Source organism: Ambystoma mexicanum, chromosome 9, assembly GCF_040938575.1.
Source record: "Ambystoma mexicanum isolate Mex_15411 chromosome 9, UKY_AmexF1_1, whole genome shotgun sequence".
Taxonomy (NCBI): Eukaryota; Metazoa; Chordata; class Amphibia; order Caudata; family Ambystomatidae; genus Ambystoma; species Ambystoma mexicanum.
The window spans coordinates 976,786,006-976,811,343 of NC_090931.1; the positions used below are offsets into that span (position 1 = coordinate 976,786,006).

Below are 25,338 nucleotides of genomic sequence, written 5' to 3' on the forward strand. Positions count from 1 at the left end.
GCGGGTGCATTACCCGCCAGGGGTCACGAATGTCAAGAGCAATGGTGTGTGCAAGGAGCTTACGCGCCGCATTGGAAAGGAGTCTGGGGGCCGAGCCAGTTCTGTCAAGTGTGGTATCTAAGATAAAGTTCATGTCCCCCCCCCCCAAATGATCTGCACCCCTACATATCCCAACAATATGGAAGCAATCCGGTCAATAAAGTTGGGAGAGTCCACGTTGGGGCCATACGTATTAACCAGTAAATAGTCCCTGTTCGCTATTGCGCAGTGTAGAATAATGTACCTTCCCTCTGGATCGATGTAGCTCTTGTGGAGTACAAATTTAAGTGACCTGTGGATCATTGTCAATACCCCTCTGGCGCGGGTCGAATAAGCCGTGAAGTACCTGTGTGGACCCCATGCAGGTGCGATGCACCTAGCTAGCGAGCCCCACAGTGTGTTTCTTGCAATAATAATATCTTGCAACCATGGCTGTTGGCGTGGGCTATGATTTTGCGCGCCTTGGTGAAGTTACTTAAGCCCCGGATATTCCAGGACATCACTGTTGTGGACATTACGGGAGACTAAGGTACATCCCACAACCGCCGGAGAAACTTACACAGTGAATGAGGAGAGCTCCCACGAGGGCGCCCTGATGATGTGCGCTTTGCCAACCCCGCCCCTGTCATTTACAATATTGTTACCCCAAACCCCAACCATACCACCCCCCTCCCTCACTACCCACCCACAACATGCAGTGGAAATCATCAATCCCCCACCCACCCCTCCCCCCCGCCCCCCCGGATGCACGAGCCAACAACTAACCCGACCATCACCAGGAAGTAAGGGTCGGTGGGCGAAATCCAACAGGGATATGCCCTTTCCAGGGCCCAACTGGGGCCAACTGGCAGTAGCATCCAATAAAACATAAACATTGCAATTGCAGTGGGGTGCGCTGTTGCCGTGTGGACGGCCATTTAGACATTGCGTAAGACAGCATAAGCTGTCAAGTAACGGGTTCCTGCGGAATACAGAGTTTTTGTAGGGTCCCAACGCTAGTCTCCAACACCCAAGCCGGGCCACGGCCCGTAAGTATATTAAGGGTACCCAGACCGCATGGTTGATGATAGAAAATTGCCATTGACCCATGCACATTGACGGATTACCAGTCAGGTGAAGCAGTGACAGACTAAGCTACATCTGGTCAGTCAGCGCCGGCATGATCAGGCGCTGGACTGTGGAGTGGTATGTGAGCCTCGAAGAATTATGTCGTTTCATCCGGGACAGTGAAAAAGTATAGTTTATTATTGTGAGTAATTTTGAGACGTGCCGGGAACAAAATGGCATACGGGACATTGCGCTCTATAAGCAGTTTCTTAACCCCAAGGAATTGGCGCCGCTCCTGCTGCACCGCAACTGAAAAGTCCGGAAAGATCCTGATGGTGTGGGACTCATGGCGCAAGTCTCCCCTCTAGCGGGCCAGCCAGAGGATAAGGTCTCTATCCCGATAGTTGAGAATCCTGGCGATGATGGGCCTTGGGATATCCCCCGGCTTGGGCCGCGGAGACAGGGCCCTGTGCGCACGCTTGACAGTAAAGTACGGTGAGAGACTCGGGTTGCCCAGCAGATCCTTGAGTAGAGCTTCAACGGCGTCCTCCATGCGGCCCTTAAGTGCGTTCTCAGGGACCCCGATTATACGCAGGTTGTTCCTACGGGAGCGCGATTCTAGGCCGTCACACTTGGCTCTCACACTCTTCATATCGCGCGACAGGGAGGCGACGGTGTTCTGCAGCACATGAATCTCGTCCTCGTTCGTGGATATCCTACTTTCGGCCTTGGTGATTCTGGTGCCTGCCTGGTCCACTCGGTTTTTAAGAGAGGCAACATTGGCATTAATGTCGTCCAATTCTTCGTGGAACGAGGCGAAGTTCTTGGCCATGGATTTCATAAGTGTGGTCAGATCGGGGGTTCTCGCCCCAGAGGGGGTGTCACTTTCCGGGTCCTCCTGCAAGGACGATGCGTGACCCATCTCCTCCCTCGGGACGGATTTGGCAAATTTGTCCATGGTTCCTCTCCCAGAGACCCCCTTGGTTTTATTAGGCATTGTAGATAGACACAGAGATGGCAGATGGCCGCTGGGGCAGACGACGGAGTGGAGGGACCAGTCGTGGGATCCAAACAGTGGAAAGCCGCAGGAGAGTAGGAAGCCAAGGCCGTGTAGAAGTCGACAGGAAGGGCAACCAGCCCTAGCGAGCGAGCGGCTCCCTGATAATGAAGCCGGGCAGTTGTTTCATAGAGGCCCCCCTCCAATCGTGTCAGAGAATACTGAGTAGATGCCGCTCGCCAGGTGGGAATGTGTAGGCTCGGTACCCCGCCGGGCCCGAGACACGGCGGCCACCAGTAGCTCGCGTAAGGCGCGGTCCGGGCCCCCAATATGGGAAGCAGTGCAGCAGCCCGCTGCCAGAGATCCAGGCCCTCCGAGAATGCAGGCCGCACAGATGACACGCAGGGCAGAGTGAGAAGGCCAGGATTCACAGGAGCAGGCAGACAAGTAGATGGGGGTCCGCCCGGTGCACCCCCCCGCTCCTCACCTCCTTAGCCCAGTAATGTGAGCCTCACAAGCTCAGGGTAACCAGGCTCCCGCCAGCCGCCTAGACGAGATGAGCGCTCCGGCGCTGTATGCAAAGGGAGAAGTGGCAGGCGGGGTCCCAGTCTGGTCGCCGCGCCGACTGTGGAGGAGGAGGCGAGTGCACGCGGGTCCCGGCAGCGGACTCCCGTCCGATGGTGTCCTTATGGGGGCTGCCGCGCCCGCGGCTGATGGAGGGCAGGGAGCGGGAGCCAGGTGCCCGCCAAGGCCAACCGCCAGCAGGCCCAGAAGTCCCGTTCGCAGGCTTCCCAGGGCCGATTCGGGTCGGGATTGCAGCAAGATTGCTAGAAGAGAAGGTGCAGCAGCTCCACCAAAGATAAGGCAGTGCAGGCAAAAGGAACCGCAGTTGATGACTGATTTCAGCCGGCGCCACACGGAGCTCAAGAGCTAGGCACACTTGATTGGCAACCCCGAAAGACGGGAAGAAAGTAGTGACTTCTCCCTCTGGGCCTGCCTCACAGAAGGCTGCAAGACCAAAGGCTGGGGCTGGATGCCCAGGAGCATGGTGTGAGATTCTCTGCAGCAGGGAGAGGCTGCGTGAAAGGCCTTGTTGGTGACAGGCCCAGAAAACAAGGACATCATGAAGCAGAGGAGGCGAGAAGCTCCCAGTTGGCACTGGAGAGGGGAAGCACAGAACCGGGGGTAGTGCAGATTCGGGAGAGGTGGTGAGAGAGTGCATAGTTCTCCAGCTTGGGGTCTGGCATGGATTCACATGCTCATGAATATTTCCCGTCGTCAGGCTGCCATTCCTCTGTAAAGAAAAAATCAGTGTCCGTTTCGTTTCTGATCTGTCTTTCTTAGTATTAACCAATCACTGGTCTCTGGGTCATACTGTCCCCAGCCAGTGACTGCCCTCTCCCTAAGCCCCGCCCCTGGCAGCCATCCTCAGATTTTTACCGCCCGTTCAAGTGTTGGGAGTCCTTGTGCTATAGCTCTCGAGCTTTTACTGCGTTTTACACTTTTTCAAAGAGATTTATCTCATTTTTCGGTTTAATCGAGCCTCAAGCTCCACCGTTTCTACTTCCGATCAACGGGGACCAGTTTCGGATTTATCTACGCCCCTCAAAGGTGAAGTTTTCGTCGAGTTATGCTTCTTGGAGGATTCCAGAAGTATCTGAGGCCTACCTCGCGGACGAGAGGAACATGGCCCAGGAGAAGGGAAGCTCGACTCCCCGCAAACTGTTCAGGATCTGCCCTGGATGCAACCTACAAAATGTGTTCAAGGAGTACGAGCATTCAAAATGCCTTTACTGCCTTCACGAGGACAAAACGCACGTGGAGAAGGACTGTTTTGCATGAACATGTCGGATCGGACTATGAGGGATCGTCGGACCCGTTTCTCCAACTGGTTGGAAGGCAAGAGCCCAGCAGGTGAGAAGAAGTCGTCCGAGCAGTCTTCTAAGTCCTGTGAGGGCGCCCCGGCAACAGGGGCCCAACAGAAGGCAAAGTAGCGCGAGTCCGTGGGCACTGGGAGCGCCGAACGGTCGGGCTCCTCGGGTGCCAGGCAGGGCGCACTTTCACCGACGCCATCAACCACGAGCCAACGCTCTGGCTCGGGGAAGAGAAAATCCGAGAACCCGCCTAAGCTTCTGGAGAGGCCCCAGTCGATCTCGAAGGAACCGGCGGAGGGGGAACGAGGCAGTGACCCTCCCCCTAAGGTGAAGGCCTCAAGCGCACCCAAGGTGGTGAAGGCCTTGATTCACCCGGCTAAGGCCGCTATCGAGGGAGTCGCTGCGGCCCTGGCGAAGCCTGTGGAGGCTATCCCAGTGGAGGCGACCTCGGGCCCAGAGTTTCCCTGCCTCCGCGGAGGGAATCCTCTTTTAAGCCAATCGAGAACACCCCTGTGAAGACCCCGGGGGAAAAAGAGGGGGGGGGCAGTGGCCGTTACGGACACAACTTCCAAGGAGGAACTGACAAAGAATTTGGAAGAGGCCCGGTCCCACGGGAGGAATCCCGACGAGGGCAAGAGCGAGGGTGGCAATGACGACGAGGCTCCCGTGGATGAGGAGCAACCGTCGCGCCTGTCACGCCCGTCGCAGCCCGAGCCGCAGGACATCTCGGTGGCCATTTTGGCGGCAATCCAAGCCTTATGCACGGAGATAAGGACGAGACTGCCCCTACCCCCAACGGACGACCCAGCTGAACCGGGTCCATCGGGAAGCCCTCCAAACAAGAGAATTCATCCAGTGCCCCTTCAGCCCTCATGCCCTTCTCAGCCTTTGTCGCCTTCCCCGGTCCCGAGGGACGACACGGGAACAGACATGGCCACGACGGGGACGGACGACAACGGCCGTGACGACGGGACTGACCTCCCATCTCCGATTCCTCAGGCGTCCCCGCCCGACGAGATTGGCTCCTTCCACGCCATGATTGCCCGGGCATCTGAGCTTTTTCAGCTCTGCCCCGAAGAGGAGAAGGAAGGCTTCCTCTACCAACTACGCAAGGCAAGAGGAAGACGGTCCTCGCGGTGCTGTTGCTGGATGACATCTGGGACGAGGGTCTTGCCCTACTCAAAATCCCGTCCACGACACCTGCCAAGAGGGACCGGTATGAGAAGAAGTACCGGGTCCTGACGCCGCCCCGTTGTGCCTCAGGGCACAGCCAACCCCGGATTCGGTCGTCTCAGCAGCGGCCAAGAAGAAAGCGGGGGGGGGGGCATCGGCTTCAACTTCCCCACCGGACGGCGAGGGAAAGAAGCTGGACGCCATGGGACGACGAGTCATCTCGTCGGCGGCAACGACGATTAAAACGGCCAAAGCCCTAGCGATTGTGGCCGCTACGACAGGGAATTGTGGTACAAGATCGCCCCCCTGTTGGACTTCCTCCTGGACGACAAGAGGGCAGAGGCCCTGGCGATCCTACAGGAGGGTGAGGTGGCGTCGGACCACGCCCTATCTGTGGCCACGGACATTGCCGACACCGGTTTCTGCCAGTTGGGCAACAGCGTTTGCCTTCGACGGCGGGAGTGGCTCAAGGCAACGGATTTCCGCCAGGACGTGCAAGCCAAGGTTTTGGACATGCCCTTCGACGGGAACAATCTGTTTGGAAAGACAGTGGATGAGTCGCTGCAGGCCATCAAGACCGACACAGAGACGGCTCGGGCCTTGGGAGTTCTGCAGCAACGGCAGTTGCCCTTTTGGAACTCCGGAGGCAAGCAAGGTGCCTCCAAAGGATTCGGCGGTGGCTCCTCGAACTACCATCAGGCGGCCCGCTCCTCGTCGCATGAAGCCTACAGTGGACGAGGCAAGTCAGGTGGATCTTGCCGTCGTCGCCAGGGAGGCCAAGGAGGCAAGGCTGCTTCCAAGCAAGACTGAACTGGCCGTTGCTTCGGCCCCCACCCAAGCACCCCGGTGGGAGGCCGGCTGGCAAAGTTCGTCAGCGTGTGGGAGTCCATCTCCACCGACCGTTGGGTGCTGGATGCCCTGGCCCACGGGCACACTCTGGAATTTCTAAAGAAGTGCCCCCGAATTCTTCCAGTGGCCGGGAAGGAAAACCACGTGCCTCAACTGCTGTTAGAGGTAAGGGCGATGCTCAAGAAAGGAGCCATCAAGCTCGTCCCAAAGAGGCTCCGGGGCTCCGGAGTATACTCAAGATACTTCCTCGTCAGGAAGAAGACAGGAGGTTGGCGTCCCATCCTGGACTTGCGTCGGCTAAACAAATACATCAAGGCACAGAAGTTCCAGATGGTCACCCTTCAGCACGAGCTGGGCCAGCTGGAGGAAGGCAACTTCCTATCGTCGTTGCATTTGGAGGATGCGTACTTTCACATCCCCATCCTAAAAGGACACCGAAAGTTTCTCAGGTTCGTAGTCCAAGGGCTGCACTACCAGTTCAAGGCCCTCCCGTGCGGATTGAAGTCGGCGCCCAGGATGTTCACCAAGTGCCTAGCACCAGTGGCGGCGTGGCTGCGCCTGCAGGGGATCCATATCTACCCCTACCTGGACGACTGGCTCATCCGAGCAGGGACAAGGGAACTCGCCGTCGAACACACAGCAAAGACCGTCCGGCTGCTCACGGACCTGGGATTCTCCATGAACTTCCCCAAATCCCACCTGGTTACGTTGCAGGTTGCGCTGTTTCTGGGAGCCAAGCTTGATACAGTGGCGCGATTGGCCTCGCAGTCGGAGAAAAGAACGTAGGCCATCCTGGGCAAGTTACAGCGTCTGCTGGCCACAGACGTGGCCAGAGTGAGGTCCATCAAGTCCCTTCTCGGGATGATGTCCTCCTGCATCTATCTGGTGCGCCTGTGCAGGCTTTGGATGCGCCCTCTGCAGGAGTTCCTCGACACCCATTGGGTGCAAGCGACGGGCAGCTTTGAGGACAAGATCTCGCTCAACGAAGTATTCTGCCAAGCAATTCAATGGTGGGGCACCCGTGCGCATCTCGCGGCGGGCACAGACTTTCAGACCCCAGCATACCAGATGACGGATGCCTCCCTGGAGGGGTGGGGCGCGCACACCGGAGATTTTCACGCGAGAGGCCTGTGGCTCCCGTAGGAGAGGCCGCTCCACATCAACATACTGGAACTCCGAGCAGTGTTCTGGGCCCTCAAGTCATTCCTCCCGTCCCTCAAGGGCAAGGTGGTGAGGATTTTCACCGACAACACCACCACGATGTTCTACATCCGGAAGCAGGGAGGAACCAGATCCCCAGCCCTGTCCAAGGAAGCCCAGGATCTGTGGCACTGGGCCGTTGCCCAGGGGATGTTTCTGGTATCTTTTCATCTAGCAGGGATAAAAAACATCATCGCCAACTAACTCAGCAGGGAGCTGCGCTCGTGCCACGAGTGGGGAACTATGCCAGGATCAAGTGGATCAACTCTTGCAGCGATGGGGCAAACCCCAAATTGACCTGTTCGCGACGGCGACGAACTCCAAGTGCCAGAGGTTCGCCAGCCGGTTCCCCCAGCCCAGGAGCATGGCCGATGCTTTCTCGTCCCCCTGGGATGGCCTGTTCCTGTATGCGTTCCCTCCGTTGCCGTTGCTGCTCAGGCTCATCAACCAACTCAAGAGGTCCCGGTGCAGGACGATCCTTGTCACACCGAGGTGGCCAAGACAGATATGGTTCCCGGACCTTCTGGACTTATCAGCGTCCCCACCAGTCAAACTGTCGACAGTCGCAGATCTTCTCTCCAGAGAAGGAGGTGCCATTCTTCATCACGACCCGGAGTCGCTGAACTTGCAGGCCTGGCTCCTGCAGCACTAGAGTTTGGAGGGTACGATATCCCAGCTGACTGCAGAGAGGTTCTTGCAAAGGCCAGGCCGTCCTCACCTCTCAAGTGCTACGGACACAAGTGGAAGAGGTTCTCTGTCTGGTGCTGTGCACAGAAGATTAACCCTCTACGGATTACAGCCCCTCAAGTGCTACCATACTTACTGTCGCTGACCAAAGCTGGACTAGCTCATGCTTCCATCAAGATACATCTGGCAGCGATTTCCCGATACACCAGAACTGCAGGAGGGTCGTCCCTGTGGTCTCATCGCCTGGTGAAGGAGTTTATGAAAGGACTGTTTTGATCGTTCCCGCCGGTGAAGGCTCCAGCCCCGGCGTGGGAGCTCAACGTGGTGCTGACCAGGCTCATGGGCCCGCCATTCGAGCCCTTGCATTCGGCTCCGTTGAAGTTCCTGTCGGGGAAGACAGCGTTCCTTGTGGCCATCACCTCTGCACGACGCGTGGGAGAGATTCAGGTCCTATCCTGCAAGCCTCCATACTTGATGTTCCACGAGACAAGGGCAGTGCTGAGGACGCACCCCTCCTTCATGCCCAAGGTGTCGTCGGACTTCCATCTCAACGAGCCCATGGTGTTACCAGTCTTTTTCCCGTCGCCTTCGTCGCCAGCCGAGAGGACTTTGCACTCGCTGGATGTAGCTAGAGCGCTGATGTTCTACGTGGACCGAATGAAGAGTTTTCGAAAGACATCACATCTGTTTGTGAACTTTGGACCTGTGAACCAAGGGAAGGCTCTCGCGAAGGCTTCCATTTCCAGATGGCTCTCCGGCTGCATCATGCACTGTCATCGGTTGGCAAACCGACCGTTGCCCGGCCGTCTGAGAGCCCTTTTCGACCAGAGCGATCCTTGCTACCACGGCATTCTTGTCTGGTGTGCCCCTGATGGACATCTGCAGGGCTGCTACGTGGAGGTCGACGCACACCTTCACGAGATTCTCCTGCGTTGACCTGGATTCCAGGGAGGAGTCCAGAGTCGGCCAAGCAGTGCTGCGCAACCTGTTCGCTTAAGGTTAGCCTGGTGAGGAGGTAAGAGATGCTTAATGTTGAGTTTTATGTACTGCTTAATGTTGAGCCTTGCCACCTCCCGTGGTTGTGCATGTGTGTACTGCTATGTATTCTTATATTCATGAGCATGTGAATCCATGCCAGACCCAATGCTGGAGAAGGAACAAGTTACTTAACTGTAACTGGTGTTCTCCAGCATGAGCCTGGTATGGATTCACATGCGAACCCTCCCTCCTTCCCCTCTGCGGCTCTTCACTTGGCCATACTGCCACTTTACGTGCTACCAAATCTGAGGATGGCTGCCAGGGGCGGGGCTTAGGGAGAGGGCAGTCATTGGCTGGGGACAGTATGACCCAGAGACCAGTGATTGGTTACTACTAAGAAAGACAGATGAGAAACTAAACTGATACTGATTTTTTTCTTTACCGAGGATTCCCAGCCTGACGATGGGTGTTATTCATGAGCATGTGAATCCATGCCAGACCCATGCTGGAGAACAACAGTTACAGGTAAGTAACTTTTTCCTTCTGCTATTGGTGGGCCGAGGGGCTTGAATCTTCCTTGGAGAGCGGAATTGTGACTGGAGTCTGGCCGGTTCCATAATGGTAAAGCGCCAGCAAAAAATTGAAAAGGAAAATGGACCTCAAACACAAGAACCTGCAGTCTTAGCCGGAGCCACAGGAGGGTCAGGGGACACAAAGGGAGCATTGATGGACACAATTCAGGCATCCAGGTCCTCACTGGAAGGGAGCATCAATGAGGTGGGAGTTTAAATGTCCCTGGTGCGGGCAGACCTACAGATGGTGTGTGAGAGGGTGACGGGGGTGTAACAGAGAGTAAGCTTAGTGGAAGATGAAAATTAAAAAACCAGGTGGTGGGGTTGGTGGGGGCGAGATGGACCCTGGAAGCCATAGCGGAAGATGTGGAGGGTCGCTCACGGCGGTGTTACATACGTATGGTGGGCATCCCAGAAAGAGAGGAGGGTCCCTGTGTGGAGCTGTTTGTGCAAAGTTTGCTCCTAAGAAGCTTTGCAACTCAAAGGTTTTCACAGTGGAAAGGGTGCATAGGGTGCCTGGAGAGGCCGTCCTGCCGTGGGGGTGGTCCACCTCAAGTAATAGCCAAGATTCTTAACTCCAGGGACAGAGACGCTATCCTGCAGGAGTCCCGCAAGGTTGGCTACTATGGGATGGGCAGCTCTAAGGTGCAAATATTCCCAGACTAGACCATGGAGGTGCAGCGTCAGTGCAGGACCCTTGCCTCAGGAAGATGAACATAAAATGTATTATGTTCTATCCGGCCAAGTTGAAGACTTTGGCAGATGGCAAGTCGTGGTTCTTTACAGCACCGCGGGAGGTGTGGACCTGGCTGGAGTCCACATGGTGGCATCCGGAACTGAGGCGGGAGGTGGCAGGAAGAGCCCTGCAGACCGGGGAACGCAAGGCGTTTTGTGATATGGGAGAGGGGTCTGTAAATTGGGGAGGGGCCCAAGCAAAGGGAAGGATTGAGAAAAAGGTAGAAGAGGCAGGGGTCACTGTGGGGCTTATATTGACCTGGCGGGCGGGTGGCGGGATGCGATGAAGTCCCCATCTCTTGGTTCCCGATTCACTGGAGGGGTAGATGAGGTGGATGGGATTACTGAGATTAGATGGGGTGGGGGGAGAGGGGTTGAGGAGGGAGTTTTGAAGGGGTTAGAGGGGGGGTTGCAGGAAATGTGGAGGAAGACGTTCGGAGGTCCTTGGAAACATTGTCTGGGGTTGTTGGGGAGCCGGGGTGGGGTCATTCGCAAGGGGTACTGAATTGTGGTGGGGAGTGCAGGTTACTCTAGTGATGGAAGCGGGATGAGTAGGTGTGTTTGGGGAAAGACTGAGGAGGGGGAGGGACATGCATGGTAGACTCAACACGAGGAGTGACGACCCGACGATTGGGACGTGGAATGTTTGGGGACTGGGAAAACAGCTCAAACAGCGAGTGGGTGGGTTCCTTAGGAGACACATTGTTCAACTTGCACTAGTTCAGGAAAGCCACATGGTTCAGAAAGATTTGGAAGTACTCCGGAGACAGTTGGTGGCGGGGTGTTAGTATGAACACCATACTTGTCCCATGCTAGAGGGATGTTGATTTGGGGGTTACCTCTGGGGTTCCTTTTAAAGTGGAGAATGGCCTGACGGAGGAGTATGGGAGGACATTGGTGCTCCTGGGAAGGCTGGAAGGGAGGGCTATGTATGTTGTGAACTCCTACGTGCTGAATTTTGATGGAGATTATTTCCCAGCAGTGGTGGATCTGGTAGGGGGATACAGGGAGGGCCTGTTTATATGGGGCCGGGGGATTTTAACTGCTTGTTGTACGCTGAATTGGATAGTACTTGTATGTTGGGCTGCAGAAGTGCCAGGCGGCCGCACTGAGAAAGGTGGTGGAGGGTCTGGACCTGGTGAGTTGTGGCATGAGACGTACGGGTGGGAACGTGGATATTCCAACTTTTCGGTGGAGCATGGTTCTCTTTTCCGCCTTGACTACATCTTTGTGGGGATGGAAGACTTCCACTCTTTTGACGGGATGGAATGGAATACTTGGGGCATACTCTGTCGAACCACTCCCCCCTGGTAACGCTGCTGCACGGGTTACAACAGAGACTGCCATTTGCATGTTACGGCCTTAGAGGATGGTTTCTCGGGGGGGAAATGGAGCGTTTATTTTTACTCGCAGGGGACAGTTGAGACAGCAGGGTCTCTATGGGAGGGTCTTAAGGCAACGATTAGGGGAGTCTGTATATCTAATGTCACGGGGATCAGGAGGGAACTGCAGGGAGTGCAGCAGAGGACTCAAAGGCAGGTGGCAGATTTAGATAAGGGCCTGGCCGAGGGGAGGCAGGTTGTGGAGAGCTTGACTCGGGTGCTGGCCACAACTCGCTGTTAAACTTTGAGAGTAGTAGGCGGGATGTACTTGGAGGAGGATAAAGCAGGGAAGTTGCTGGCCTGGTGTATACGTAGAGAGCAACCACAACATACTATCATCCAAATCCGAAAGGGAGGCGGGGAAACTGACCTGCACTCAGGAAGGGATCAACATCGCTTTTCGGGTATTCCACCAGAAATTGTACACAAATGAGGGAATGTACTCTCCAGAGGAGGTGGATGAGCTGCTGAAACTGGTTCGGCTACCTGTCCTGGCGGCAGATTTGAGAGAAGAGATGGAGAGGCGGATCAATGAGGCGGACATACAGGGGCGGGAGGGCGCTACAGTGAATGAAGAGGGGTAGGTCTCCGGGACGCAATGTCTTTCCTGTCGAATTTTACAGTGAGTATGCAGATCTGCTCATCCCACGGCTTAAGAGAGTGTATGATGAGACCTTTGAGAAGGGGATTCTTCTGGCATTCCATGAGGGAGATGTGCTGGGGCCTGATTATGTCTGAGTGTTATGATGGTCTGGTGATGTCACTGACATTCTAGGTGGAGTGTTGGTGTGGTGATGTCACTGGGACTCTGGGTGGAATGTTGATGGATGTTTGGAGTGCTGGGTTCTACTGGTGTCAGTTGGACCTAATGTGCTGGGCTGGATGGATGTCCCAGTGCGTTCTCTACTTGTGAACAAGAGAAATAATTCTACATGTAAACTACTTACCTTCCGGTGTTCCTGATTGGGAAGGAGGCTTAGTTTACCACAGTTTGCTACTGGGGGGATTGGTGGGGACCCTTCTGGTGTCTTGGCAGGGTGGAATTGTTGTGGGGCACAATAGGAGGCAAAGGGACGACAAATGTTTTTCAGACGGTACAGGCGGTGTGGAAGAAGTAGCAGGATCCATGCCGCAGGATTTGGCATGTAGTGCAGGCCCAACGCTACCGCAAATCATTGGGAGAGTAGGCCTTGGGCGGCTACGGGAGAAAGTGTGCCGGACAGTGGGGGACCTATTTGAGGGAGGAAAACGTACATTCGCTAAGTGGAGCGCACGGTATGTGATTTCTAAGGAGCATTTTTTAACATATGGGGCGGTGGCTAAAAGGCTAGCAGCAATATGGGAGGAGATACCTGAAGAACCGGGCGCAAGTCCACTGATGCAGGTGCTTCTTGATCAGGGCAGGGGCGGGGCCAAAAATCTCCCGCATTTACCAAGCAGTTAGGAGTGAGATCCCCTGAAGGAACTGTCTGTAAAGAATAGGTGGGAAGAGGATGGGGGTTGCCAGATATTTGAGAAGGAGTGGACGAACATTTGGGAACAGGTCTGCAAGGTCTCATTCAGTTCAATATACTGCAGAGTTTGTGGCCCCGACCAAGCTTCCTGCTATGAATAACACCCCCCTCCAAGGCTGCCCACATTATGGGACGGGTCCGACAGGGCACTGGCACATGCACTGGGGATGTGTGGTTATTGCATGCTATTGGGGAGCATTCATCTCTATGATCAATGAGTTGCTAAGCTCCAGTCTTGAATGCGACCCAAAGGTGTGTTTATGGGACATGCTGTCATGGGGGAAGTGACACAAATCACAAAATCGTCTGGCTCCGTTTTCGTTAATACTCGCCAAATGGAGAAGAGCTATTGCTGCAATGAAGCCCCAGGGGCCGTCTGTAAAACAGTGAAGGGTGGATGTTCGCACTTGGGGGATGACAGAATTGGAGATATTGCAGGCAAACTGAAACCCTGAGCAGGAGGAAGGGGTAACGGTGGACTTGAGCCAAATGCTTAATGAGCTGTTTTCCTCAGCAGATTTGAAACCCCCACGCAGAGGGAGCAGATGGGGAGGCAAAACACTCAAGGCAGGGGGTGGAAGGAGTGTGGTTGGGGCAGAGAGAGGGATGCTTGGAAATGGAGAGGAAGGGAAGGTTTAAAGATATTATGTACTATGTATTTGGTACTGGGGTCTGTGGACCAGGGGGAACCCAAGAGAATAAATGTACCAGAAGAGAAGTAAGGAGGGAAAAGAATGGGGGTTGGGGGGCTGGACAGCTGCATGGGGTTTTATGGTTTGTTTTTCATGCAAAAAATGTGAATACAAATATTGTTAAAAAAATAGGCATCAGTGAATGAGCTAGTTGACTGTCATGGCTCCCTACTTTTGGGTGTAGTAAAACATTGGCCCAGAGAAACTTAAAACACTGGGCCTCATTACAAGGCAGGTGGTAACCCTGCCGGGGCTACCGGCGGGTTGCCGCCGGACATGCAATATTTACCAGCACCAGGCTTGCCGGAAACACCGGGGGATTATGACCCCGCCGTTCTGGGAAATCCGGCCCCGGGAAATTGTTAATCCCCCATTCCCATTTGAGTCCCATAGGATTCAATGGAAATGGGCATCACGGAAGCACAGCCACCGTTAATAACGGTGCTGGTGCTTCCGTTAAACTCTGCGGGCGGGTGCCGTTCCACCTGCCAGGTCAGACCCTGGCAGGCGGGCGGCACCCTCCCGCAGAGTCATACTATGCTGGTCCGGTAGCAACAATGCTGGTAGGCTTACCAGCACCGTTGTTACCGGACCGGCATGGTCATAATGAAGCCCACTCACAATTCAACCTATTACCAGAACGTATTGCTCTTAGAGCAAATAAAAGAAGGTGTCATAGACATTGGATCTCTTCTTCTCGGGAAAGTAAAGAAGCATTTAATAGTGCTGTATCTCAATACAAGAATACTATTATTTTGTCAAAAAAGGTTACTTTGAAGCTAAAAAAAAGTTTCTTTTTAGAGCAGGCAAGAGGCATTTTGTTTAGTCCAGTTTGACCAAATGTCTTTGGCTCTCCCTGCTCCTCTAAGATTAGAGGAAACCTATGAAGCCAGAGATGGTGATAGAATGTGCAGCAGATACAGTGGAGGCTGCAGCAGTCAGGCAGAGATCAGTGAACCCAATGGTAGTTACATCACCACCACTGCCAAGAAGTCAATAAAGCTGGACATCAAGGGGCATAAAGTGTCTTCATCAGCGTCTCTCGCTATCAGAGCTGCTAATGCTGTGGTAATTCTCATACTTTGAGTTTGAGCAGTGGGGAAAGATGATACAATTGACTGCTTTTCATCCAGAGGACAACCATGGGGTGAGGAGGGGGTGGATGGGTTTGAGAGGGTTGGGTGGAAGACATCCTGAAAGAAATAAGGTTGGCATGGTTTAAAAGCAGCCATACATGTACTGGATACTGGTTTCAGAAACCTGTTTAATGGGCAGTTAATGAGGAGGCAGTCCTGACTCAGGTGCTCAGACTTACTGATGTACAGGCAAATGTGTTTGGTTAACACTGAGGAGTAGCTTCTCTGTAAGGAGGTGTACTCATCCGTGATGGTCGTTAAAGCAGATACAGAGACATTTAGAGGTCTTGGCTCAATAATACAGTACTGTTCATACTCTTTTTGTGGGGGAAGTGGATGGTAATACAGGTCCCGTTATTCTCCATCTCAGGACACTCACCAACTATTAGCAGAAGAATAATCTGAGCAGGAACCAATGGTTATAGATGTTCCCATAAACCATGAGGAGGCAGTCAACAGAAAAAGCACGCAGAAGCATGCCGGTCTCCCCTCTTGGAGATGACTGCAAAACTCCATTTGTGATGAGCTGAATATCCCTCTTTGCCTCAGAGTGGGAAGTAATTGCACACCAGACAGATGGTTGCTGCATTTCAATTGTCAACATCATTTGTCAAAGCCACACCTTTGAGTTAGGAAAAACGAAAACACTGATTTGGTAAGATCCAGCAACACACATTTATGCTTATTGAGAAAGGTGGCCTCCAAGATGGCCCACAATTACGCAGGGATAGAGGATCCCGAAAATAACAATGGGAACAGGTAGTCTACTGCGGCTACATCTTGGTGAAAACCTACAAAAGGCATGATACCAACTATGGATGTATGGTTCCGCTACAAGTCAATCGGACAGCAAACCTTCAGAATGTTAATGCTTGTGGCTATCGTACCTCACATTCATCCCGGAGATGTTTCATCTCGCAAGAAACATTAATGGTACCTCTGCTTCCTAGTATGGCACGTGCACTGGGCCTGGATGGGTCTGGGCCGTAACTTTGAGAACAAAGTCTGCCATATTGAGTTCTCAACTTGCTCATGTTAATTATGCTGTTGGCTGACTGGCTCAGGGATACACTGGTTTAGCTCATGTCGCCTTCTAAAATAGATTGCGGACCAGGTTCAAGGCCCGCACGAGGGAAGCCGAGTGTACCAGTGTTGCTGGGTTTTCTTAAAGTGGCCAGAGTAACTACCATTATCCTGTGACGAACATCAGCCTTTCCGCACATAGGATGGTGGGACCAGCCAGGGATCCTCCCCATGCTGACTGTGGACTCAGCATCACCTTGCTTGTGGTGCTACCTTGGCGAATCCACCAACCAAAGCTCAGGCAGGTAATCAGCATTTTAGCAATATGCAGATTTTCAGCTACTGTGTATCATAAGAGTGGATTGAGGACAGCCTCTGCCATATTCACCAATGTCCAGATGACTCCACAGTTTTATTGATAATCTCCTGAGATCTCAACGTGATTCCTGTTTGATGAGGCTCTTTGGCATAAAATATGAATGAAACTAAAATGCAACTTTCAGCATCATGATCTCGATCAGAACAAACTATCCCAAGTTATGTATTTTATTATCAAGCAAAGGAGAGAAACTTCCTTAAGCTGCATCAAAGCACTACAGCTGTTAGTAACAGTTCATGTAATCTGAACAGCTTGGCAGATGAGTTTGGTAGTCCGACTGAGTGTTCCTGTGAATGGATGTAGTGGAGAAGCCTTTGTTTGCAGAGACCTGGTCAGACAGTTTTTTCTGGCTGTGGACCTTGCGCAAACTGTGATCATTGAGATGGAACAAATTGGTTGGTTTGGGGGGTTTGTTTAAAGGATTGGTTCAAATGTTTCTTCAGAACATTTTCCTTGGTTATGACCCTCGTATCTCCTGGAACACTGCATGTTTTATCTGAGAAAAATGTTCTTTCTATCTCAAGATTAGACTACCTGACCCAGGAAAAAAAACGATTACACTACTTGGCTGTTCTGTCATTCAGACATATTGGCCCCTGCAAAGTTAGAATATTGACACTTCAAACTTCTACAGAAAGTATGGGTACAGCAGAGGCTGACTCAAAACTTTCCACCAGAATGGCGTGCTCCTCAATTCTCTATTATGGTGCCAGCGCAAGGCTTTGCTTCTCTCTGCCGGTTTGCTGGAAATTATTCAGGATGTATTACATTTTCTCCAGTGCATCCACAATGCTCATAACCAATTGCCCCCTCTACTGTTGATGCATACATATGATAGCATGGCAAACACACTCTATTCACATGGAGATTAGTAAAGGAAAGTATGACGTAATGTGAATTAACCAATTGCATAACAAGACTAGACCCGGATGCTGTCCCTGTTAATTAAATAACCATTTCGGCATACAGAACTAGTGAGCATGGTTGGCTCTCCCCTGAAACCTTATTATTGTGTAGCCACTACTTCACATTGGAAACTCATTTTTTTCAAGCCCTCTGATTATTGAATTTTTCATCACAAGAAGACAACAATTGACACATTCCCATTCATGCAAAAGATTGTATTGTCATTTGAACCAGGAGATATTTCTCTGTTTATTTTCCCAAGCTTTTAACATATGAACCGGGTACTCCATGAGTTTGATTTGAGACTGCGAAATTGTTCACCAGTTGATTACTTATGGTTGTCAAGGGACTGGCTATACAACAGGTTGTATCATTTTCATTTATGTCTCACTTGGCCTGGAGCCTTTAACCTTGAATGTTACGATTTGAGAGGTGAGTGCATTCCCAAGGTTATCTGAGTTTTTTTCTTTTTGGGACAAGATCTTCACACAGCATCTTTATGAAATTGCATATTACTTGCCATCACGAATGGCAGTTTGGAGATTTAGGACTTTTGGATACAGAGTCCTGGTTCACCCACTGTTTATCTTCTCTAAGCTGTAAGTATTGCTACGTTTGTAGAATGCCACCAACATGTGGCTGAATATAAACAGAATAATGTAATTCATAAATATGAATGAAAACCATTTGTTAAAATATTTAACAGTATATATTCCACTGTCCTTCTGCGTTCAAAAGCTTCCTACCTTTAACCAAAGTACTTCTTGAGGTGCCTATAATCGTTGTGATCCAAGTGACTCTGCGATGAGCTGTAAACTTATTTGCCAGAGAGCTAATCACTGAGGGTGTGGGTTCTCTCACTCTGTAAAATAGCATCCTGCCATTCTGTTGCCTCTTTGTTCCTACCACCAGCATCTGAATGGCAGCACAGTTGGTGGTGCTCCAAAACGACTGATATGTTGTTCAGTAATATATATATAATACATAGTATATTTACCAAGGTCCTTGTTTCTTACCCATGTGCTTCTAGTGACAGAAAAGACTTGGTTTATTTAGGAATAATAGTTGTAGTCCGGCACACATATTCTGGCACGTATTGTACGAATTGTTAATTATTCAGCTACTCCTCCTGTAACATGAAATAATCAATAAAATGTAAACCTGCACTAATAGGGCGGCCAGAGCTGACAAGTGTTGGATAAGTCGCAGATCTTTCCCATTCCAGCTCTATTTTAACCAAGTAGCAGCTCAGCATTTTCGATGTAATTTTATTCGACATATACTCGCAACACTGTTGTTTTAGGGAATGGATGTAAATACATTATGAGACTCTTATCCTTTAACAAATACGTGGAGAGCTGTCCATTTTTGCTGCCCTTAAAGCAAAAGCTGTAGCTCAGGAATTATATGGTGTTGAACTCTGTGGAATCCCAGCACGCGATGTCCTGGACTGCATACAGAGTAACTCTTTAAAATGCCTTTTGGGGTTGGCACCTCAGTCGCTAATATCTTAATAGACCATGAAACAAGGATTGCTCATGTTTAAGATGATGAGATCTGGTCCTCTACAGTGGCGTTAAATTGTGGGTCAAGGTGGGCCAAGGTATGGACTGGTCAATTAATACTTGGTATGCTATGATCCTCTGTCAGAATTACACTGAAATGATGTGGATTATGAGGGAAGTGAGTAAAGGCATTCAAAAGGAGACGTGCATTTTGTGCCCAGAATGTATTCATATTCAAACGAAATTCACACTTAAAGCATCTATAGTCACGGATAATCCTGATGAAAAATGGGAAATGTCTGTTAATAAAATGTGGTGAGATAGTTCCAGGTAAGACACTTAGAAGCTCCCCTGTTGTATTGAGAATGAATACCCAACAAAAAGGACTTTTTTCTGAGAAACATGTGCCTTGACCTGCTTCATGTTATAGACAAATAGCACCCAGGTGGCTTGGTGAGCGAGAGCCAAGTGTATGGTATGCCCATGTGGGATATGTTTACCCAGAAATAGAACACATTTCTTAATATTAGGTCTTTGGTATCAACAAATTAGAAGTCAGTGAATAGTTCCATTGTTGGCGGGTAAGCACTGTGCAGGTATAAAGAGGCTGTAAAGGTTTTGTTTATCTTGGAACATCAAGGGGATTTGTTGAATTTAGCGATTTATGTAAAACTCATGTTTAGGGTTAGAGCTAGTTGTGTGATTAAAACAACCCACCCTCTCGATGCAAGATAGATAAATGGACATTGCACTCCTTTGCTGTTTGTCACTTGTACTTTTAGTAATTTATTAATTGATTGAATTAAATGGGAAACATTTTAAAATTGCTTTCTAATTTGCATATGCATTTGTTTTTATTGCGGGTTTGTATTACACAAATGTTTCTCTTGTATGTGCATTACAAACATCTGTCTGATGTAGGTTAGGAATATGAATTTTTGCACCATTGGGCTGCCAAGCATTTGCAAATTGTGAGTTCAGCAGCTTAGAGATCCAGATGGATAATGGTTTTCAACTTATTATCTAATAATGTGCATGTGGAAGCCTAATGGCAACCTGGATCTGATGGATAGTGTGGGTGTGCTATTCCTCGAATAAACAATGTTGAAGCACTGCTTTATTTTAATACATTTACATTGTGATGTTATATTCTTTTTGTAAATGCTTTGACTACGTTATTTAAAATAAACTATTTTCACTGAATGAGGTAGCATTGCAGTTTTTCAGTTACTCATCCATTATTTCTTTAGCTTAAAAATCTGTTTTCCTGATTCTCACTCCCATTTGTGATCATCTGTGTGACAGTTTGTGGTGATGGATCTTTTTCAATAAATTGCAAATGTAAACGTATGTACGTATTTGGTCTTTTGTGTGTATTAAACATATCTTAAAACAGAGGTTGGTACACATCCTAATATCTTTTGAATATAGTGCTCAAAAGAGGGCGACGGTAGTGTGATATTTGAGGCATTGGCCAACTCTGATTTTGTATGTAAAGTGCTGTCAACCCAATTTGTTTTTCAGCTCCTCCCCATGAGCTAACAGAAGAGGAAAAGCAACAGATTTTACACACTGAAGAGTTTTTAAGCTTCTTTGATCACTCCACTAGAATTGTTGAACGAGCCCTTTCAGAACAGATTAACATCTTCTTTGACTACAGCGGGAAGGATTTGGAAGAAAAGGAAGGGTAAAGTTAAAAGGTTGATAGTCCATTGTATTGTCATGCGTGTTTGATCCTCTGAATCTTATCAGAATCTGTTTATCTTGTTCTTTAGAGAAATTCAAGCAGGTGCACGATTGTCACTCAACAGACAGTTTTTTGATGAACGTTGGTCGAAACATCGTGTCGTTAGTTGCCTGGATTGGTCATCTCAGGTAAATCTAATGTGTTACATTTTTTTTTATTATTTCTGCAGAGCATGTGTGTCACTACAAAGATATTCTTTTTGAGTGGGTAATTCATCAACAGACAGCACACCAAATAGTCAGCACACATGAGAACATGCCTTTGTCACGTTAATGTAAGATCTTAGTATATAATTGCAAATGAGCAATTATAGCTCAGCCTTGATTGTAACTCATCATAATATATATATATATATTTCTGAGGCTTGTGGAATCTGCTTAGATCACATGCTGTGCATAGGCCGACATCTAGTGGAAGCTGCGGAGTATTACAGTTTGTTTTTCGAAAATCGAAAATGGGCGTCGACACAGGGCGTGCCAGTAATACTATCCCTAGTGTGACGTCCACTGTACCCATGATCCCTCACGCGTCTAGGATCCCCAGATTGTTTTTTTCCGCCATTCTGGTCGGAAGCACTTCATCGGAGTTCCCTGGCTTTGCCATATTTGCACTCAAAACTAATTCTAATTTGCCCCGTTTTGTCACCCTTACGTCGATCAACATCTCGACGCCGAACCGGGGAGGAGATCAACGTCGAATACCCGACGGATTGGGCCTTGAGGCTTCCGCCTCGGCTCGGGCCTGGGCCGCTGGCCTCGGCCCTACAAGTAGGGAGAGTGGGGGGTGGTACACTTCCACACTCGGTTATATATATAATCATATAGACACCTTCTTACCTACACACACTTGCCCGCTGCCCACAGGCGCGTATGGAGGGTACGCCCTTTCAGTTTTGCCCCAAGTGTAATAAGAAATACCCTTGGGTAGATAAGCACGCTACGTGCAATCTTTGCCTGCCCAGAGACCACCCCGAGGCGGGTTGCAGGGCCTGTAGTAGGTTTAAGACCAAAACTCTTAAGGACCGCTCCACCAAGCGTTGGGCCCACCACGCCAAGCTAGCAGCTATGGAGGCGGAGGGTACCTTCAGCGACGGCAGCGACGCCGGACTTTCGGACGGCGAGGGCACCAAAGCGTCGAAAGACAGCCTAACGCACGTCCCCGGCCTCGTAAGGTCGTCCGTCCCGGCGACTATGGGGAAGTCCCCCGGCGACAAAAGCGTTACACATACACACGCTAAACACAAAAAAGCCAAACCGAAATTCGACGTCGTCGAAACCTCGAAAAGAGGCACAGAAGGAGCGGTCCGAAAGGACGTCCTCTGGGCGGTCCCGGTCGAGGTCGCCCCACGACGTCAGGCAAGCCTCCACACTTGCACATAGTGCCTCGCCCATTAACATCACGGAAGATCACTCGTCCGGAGACGAACACGACTTCCATCCCCAGCCCTCACCCCAGGAAAAGGGTACATCACTTGGGAGTAAGGAGGGCCAAGTTTCGAAGCCTAGTTCGAAACACAGGCGTTCCACCTCCGATCCTCGACGCCAGGCGTCGAAAGATAAGGGAAATGGTAAACACACTTCCACCCACGGGGAAGGGGGTAAGCAGCAACGGAAACAACCCTTGCAATCCTCCACAACAAGAGAACTGACTTCCCCGTCCAAGTCTTCTCAGGGACAGTCCATAGAAAGTTCCAGCAAGGTCACCCCAAGCTCCAAACTCTGGTCATGCGAGGACATTGACAGAGTAATGTCAAGGATGTCTTCCTTGGCAAATTTCTTCGAAAGACACCCTGACCAACTCCTAGCTTTAAACCCTCAGGAATCTTCTCCCTCAGGTTCAAGGGACCCTATCCCTTCAAATAAAAGGCCCCGGGTCGAGACACCATTAAAGGCTTCAGACCCCTTTGAGGTCCAACCCTATTCTTGCCTTTTCCCTACAGGCCAAGGAGACTCTTCCCTTATAGAGGGTCAGGAATTTGAGACGCCAGAAGATCTCGCAGTGTCAGATTATTACGGGGAGGACGAAGACGAGGATGAGCCAGAAAATAGCCCAGATATTTTCAGAATGGACTCACCAGTCGAAAGGGAAGCCCCAGTGTCTGATTCCCCAATAGATAATCAGCCCCTCCTGAATGAACTGCTCTCTCGGGCAGCTAACCACTTCCACATAGACACACAAGGTGTCCAAGAAGAGAGGGACTTCGCGGAGGAACTAATAGGGGAAAGGAAGACAGTAGCCCAGACCATTCCCATCCTGAAATCTATTCAACGCAGAATAGCACCATCCCTTATCAACCCAAACCTGACAAGACCTGTAAACCCGAGAGTAGAGAAGCTGTTTAAAGCAGCCCAGTCGGACCCTCTATATATTAGAGGTCAACTTAAGCCAGACTCTCTAGTCGTAACTAACACCCACAAGAGAGCTGGAACCCCATTATCTTCCTCTGAGGCTCCCCCCGACAAGGAAAGTAAGAAACTCTATGGTTTTGGTAGAAAAGTAGCTTCCACGGCAGCCTACCAAACCAGAATCGCGAATTCCACCACACTGTTGGCCAGCTACAACTGCCATCAGTGGGAAGAAGTGGCAGCACTAATAGATTCCGCTCCCGAACCCCTTAAGAGCCAGCTATCTCGCATTTGTGCAGAGGGAAGAAACGTCTCAGGCTGCATTTTAAAAGCAACTTTGGACGCCGCAGACAATGCGGGTAGAATTATAGCAGAGGGGACTGTCATCAAAAGACATGCTTGGTTGAGGCAGTCGGGATTCAAAGCAGAAACACAAGCTGCACTCTTAGACAAACCAGTGGAAAGTGATCTCCTGTTTGGAAAGGCAGTCGAGGACGCTCTAAAAAACGCTAAGGAGGAATTCGACACCCTCAAATCCCTTGGCCAGTTAACTACAAAACCACCTAACCAAAGAGGGAACGGCAATTTTCGTCGCCCCCGCGGCCAAAATTCCAATAGAGGAAATAGCTATTCCCACACCCAGGGTACACAGTGGAACACCAACTCACAACAGTCTACCCAGGGGTATGGTAGGGCTAGTAGAAGAGGACGTGGTAGAGGCAGAGGCAGCCCCAGTAAAGGAGGCGGCACGCCTCCACCAAAGCAGTGACGCTCATTTCAGGGTCCCTTCCCATACAACCCCAGTAGGGGGACGAATATCCAGCTTCACCCAGGCATGGGAAGGGATAACATCCGACAGGTGGGTGCTGTCAACGGTATCCAATGGGTACTGTATAGAACTACTGCAACGTCCCCGAAACCATCCTCCAAGACAAAAAGTCCACTCTTTAGAACATCAGAAGATCCTCCTCGAGGAGATCTACAATCTGCTCCAAAAGGACACGATAGAAATCGTCCCAAGCCACCAGGTAAACAAGGGTATTTATTCAACTTACTTCCTTGTTCCAAAGAAAGACTTAACAATGCGCCCAGTATTGGACTTGCGGCCTGCCAACAAGTATGTCAAGCCCCAAAAGTTTCGTATGACTACACTACAAGAGGTAATCCCCCTCCTAAAAAAGGGGGATTACATGGCAACTTTGGATATGAAAGATGCCTATTTTCATATTTCCATGCTCCCAGCGCACAGAAAATACCTACGCTTCAAGGTGGACAGTCAACACTATCAGTTCAAAGTGCTGCCCTTCGGGATAGCTTCGGCACCAAGGGTATTCACCAAGGTACTGGCGGTGGCGGCTGCACACCTACGCAGGAAAGCTATCCCAGTATACCCTTATCTGGACGACTGGCTCATAACGGGGGAAACCCCAGTGATTTGCAGGACAAACATTCAAAGGACTATCGACCTCCTTCACGAATTAGGCTTCTCAATCAACGAGAAGAAATCAAGCCTAGTGCCAAGCACCTCCAAACAGTTCCTAGGAGCTATCCTGGATACTCAAAGAGGGTTAACGTTTCCTTCAGAGGAAAGAATTCGGAATATACTACTGCAAATTCCGCAATATCAGGCCGGTCGCCAAATAATGGTACGCAGGGCAATGCGTTTGCTGGGCATGTTGGCTTCATGCATTTACCTGGTCCCCCACGCGCGACTGCGCATGCGCCCCATGCAGGAATGGTTGGCGAAACAGTGGTCTCAGGCAAGGGGTCAGTGGGACGATCTAGTGGTCGTTTCGCCAACATTGGTACAAAGCCTTCACTGGTGGACAAGAGTAAATCTTGCTCAGGGGAAACCTTTTCACGATCCCGAGGTACAGGCAATAGTCACTACCGATGCATGCCTCACTGGGTGGGGAGCTCACCATCTCCTCCACACAGCCCAAGGTCTCTGGTCTCCCTCAGTAGCCAGGAACCACATCAACCTGCTAGAACTTCTGGCAGTATTCAGAGCACTTCTAGCATTCGAGCCCTACCTGCTCAACCTGGCAGTGCAAATCCGGACGGACAGCACAACAGCCATGTTCTACCTGAACAAGCAAGGAGGGACTCGTTCACCAAATCTGTCCAAGCTTGCCCAGAAAATCTGGATATGGGCACTCAGACGGAACATCTTCCTGTCAGCACAACATGTTCCAGGGGAACTCAATTCCCTAGCGGATGCTTTAAGCAGAGACTCCCTCCCAGAGGAACACGAATGGGTTCTACACAAAGAGGTCGTAGAAGACATCTTCTCTCAGTGGGGTTGCCCCACTATAGACTTATTCGCCACAAGCGAAAACAGACAATGCCCAGGATTTGCATCCAGGTTCCCCCAACCAGACTCCCAGGGGAACGCCCTGTGGATGAACTGGTCAGGGATGTTTGCGTACGCTTTTCCACCAACTCCTCTCATCAGGAAGGTGGTCAACAAGATGAACAGAGAGTCGATGACGCTCGTCCTAATTGCTCCCATGTGGGCAAGACAACCTTGGTTCCCACACTTACGCAGGATGGCGGTG

General features: G+C 50.7%; 1 protein-coding gene across 7 annotated transcripts in view; it reads left to right on the forward strand.

The window, feature by feature from the left end:
• Positions 1 to 25,338, forward strand: part of DYNC1I2 (dynein cytoplasmic 1 intermediate chain 2) — a 1,097,199-nt gene that overhangs the window by 609,526 nt on the left and 462,335 nt on the right. For all 7 annotated transcript variants that reach the window (XM_069616204.1, XM_069616201.1, XM_069616199.1 and 4 more), the window contains 2 exons: positions 20,213 to 20,375; positions 20,464 to 20,563. In XM_069616204.1, coding sequence (XP_069472305.1) covers positions 20,213 to 20,375; positions 20,464 to 20,563 — 263 coding nt within the window. The remainder of the gene's footprint in view (positions 1 to 20,212; positions 20,376 to 20,463; positions 20,564 to 25,338) is intronic.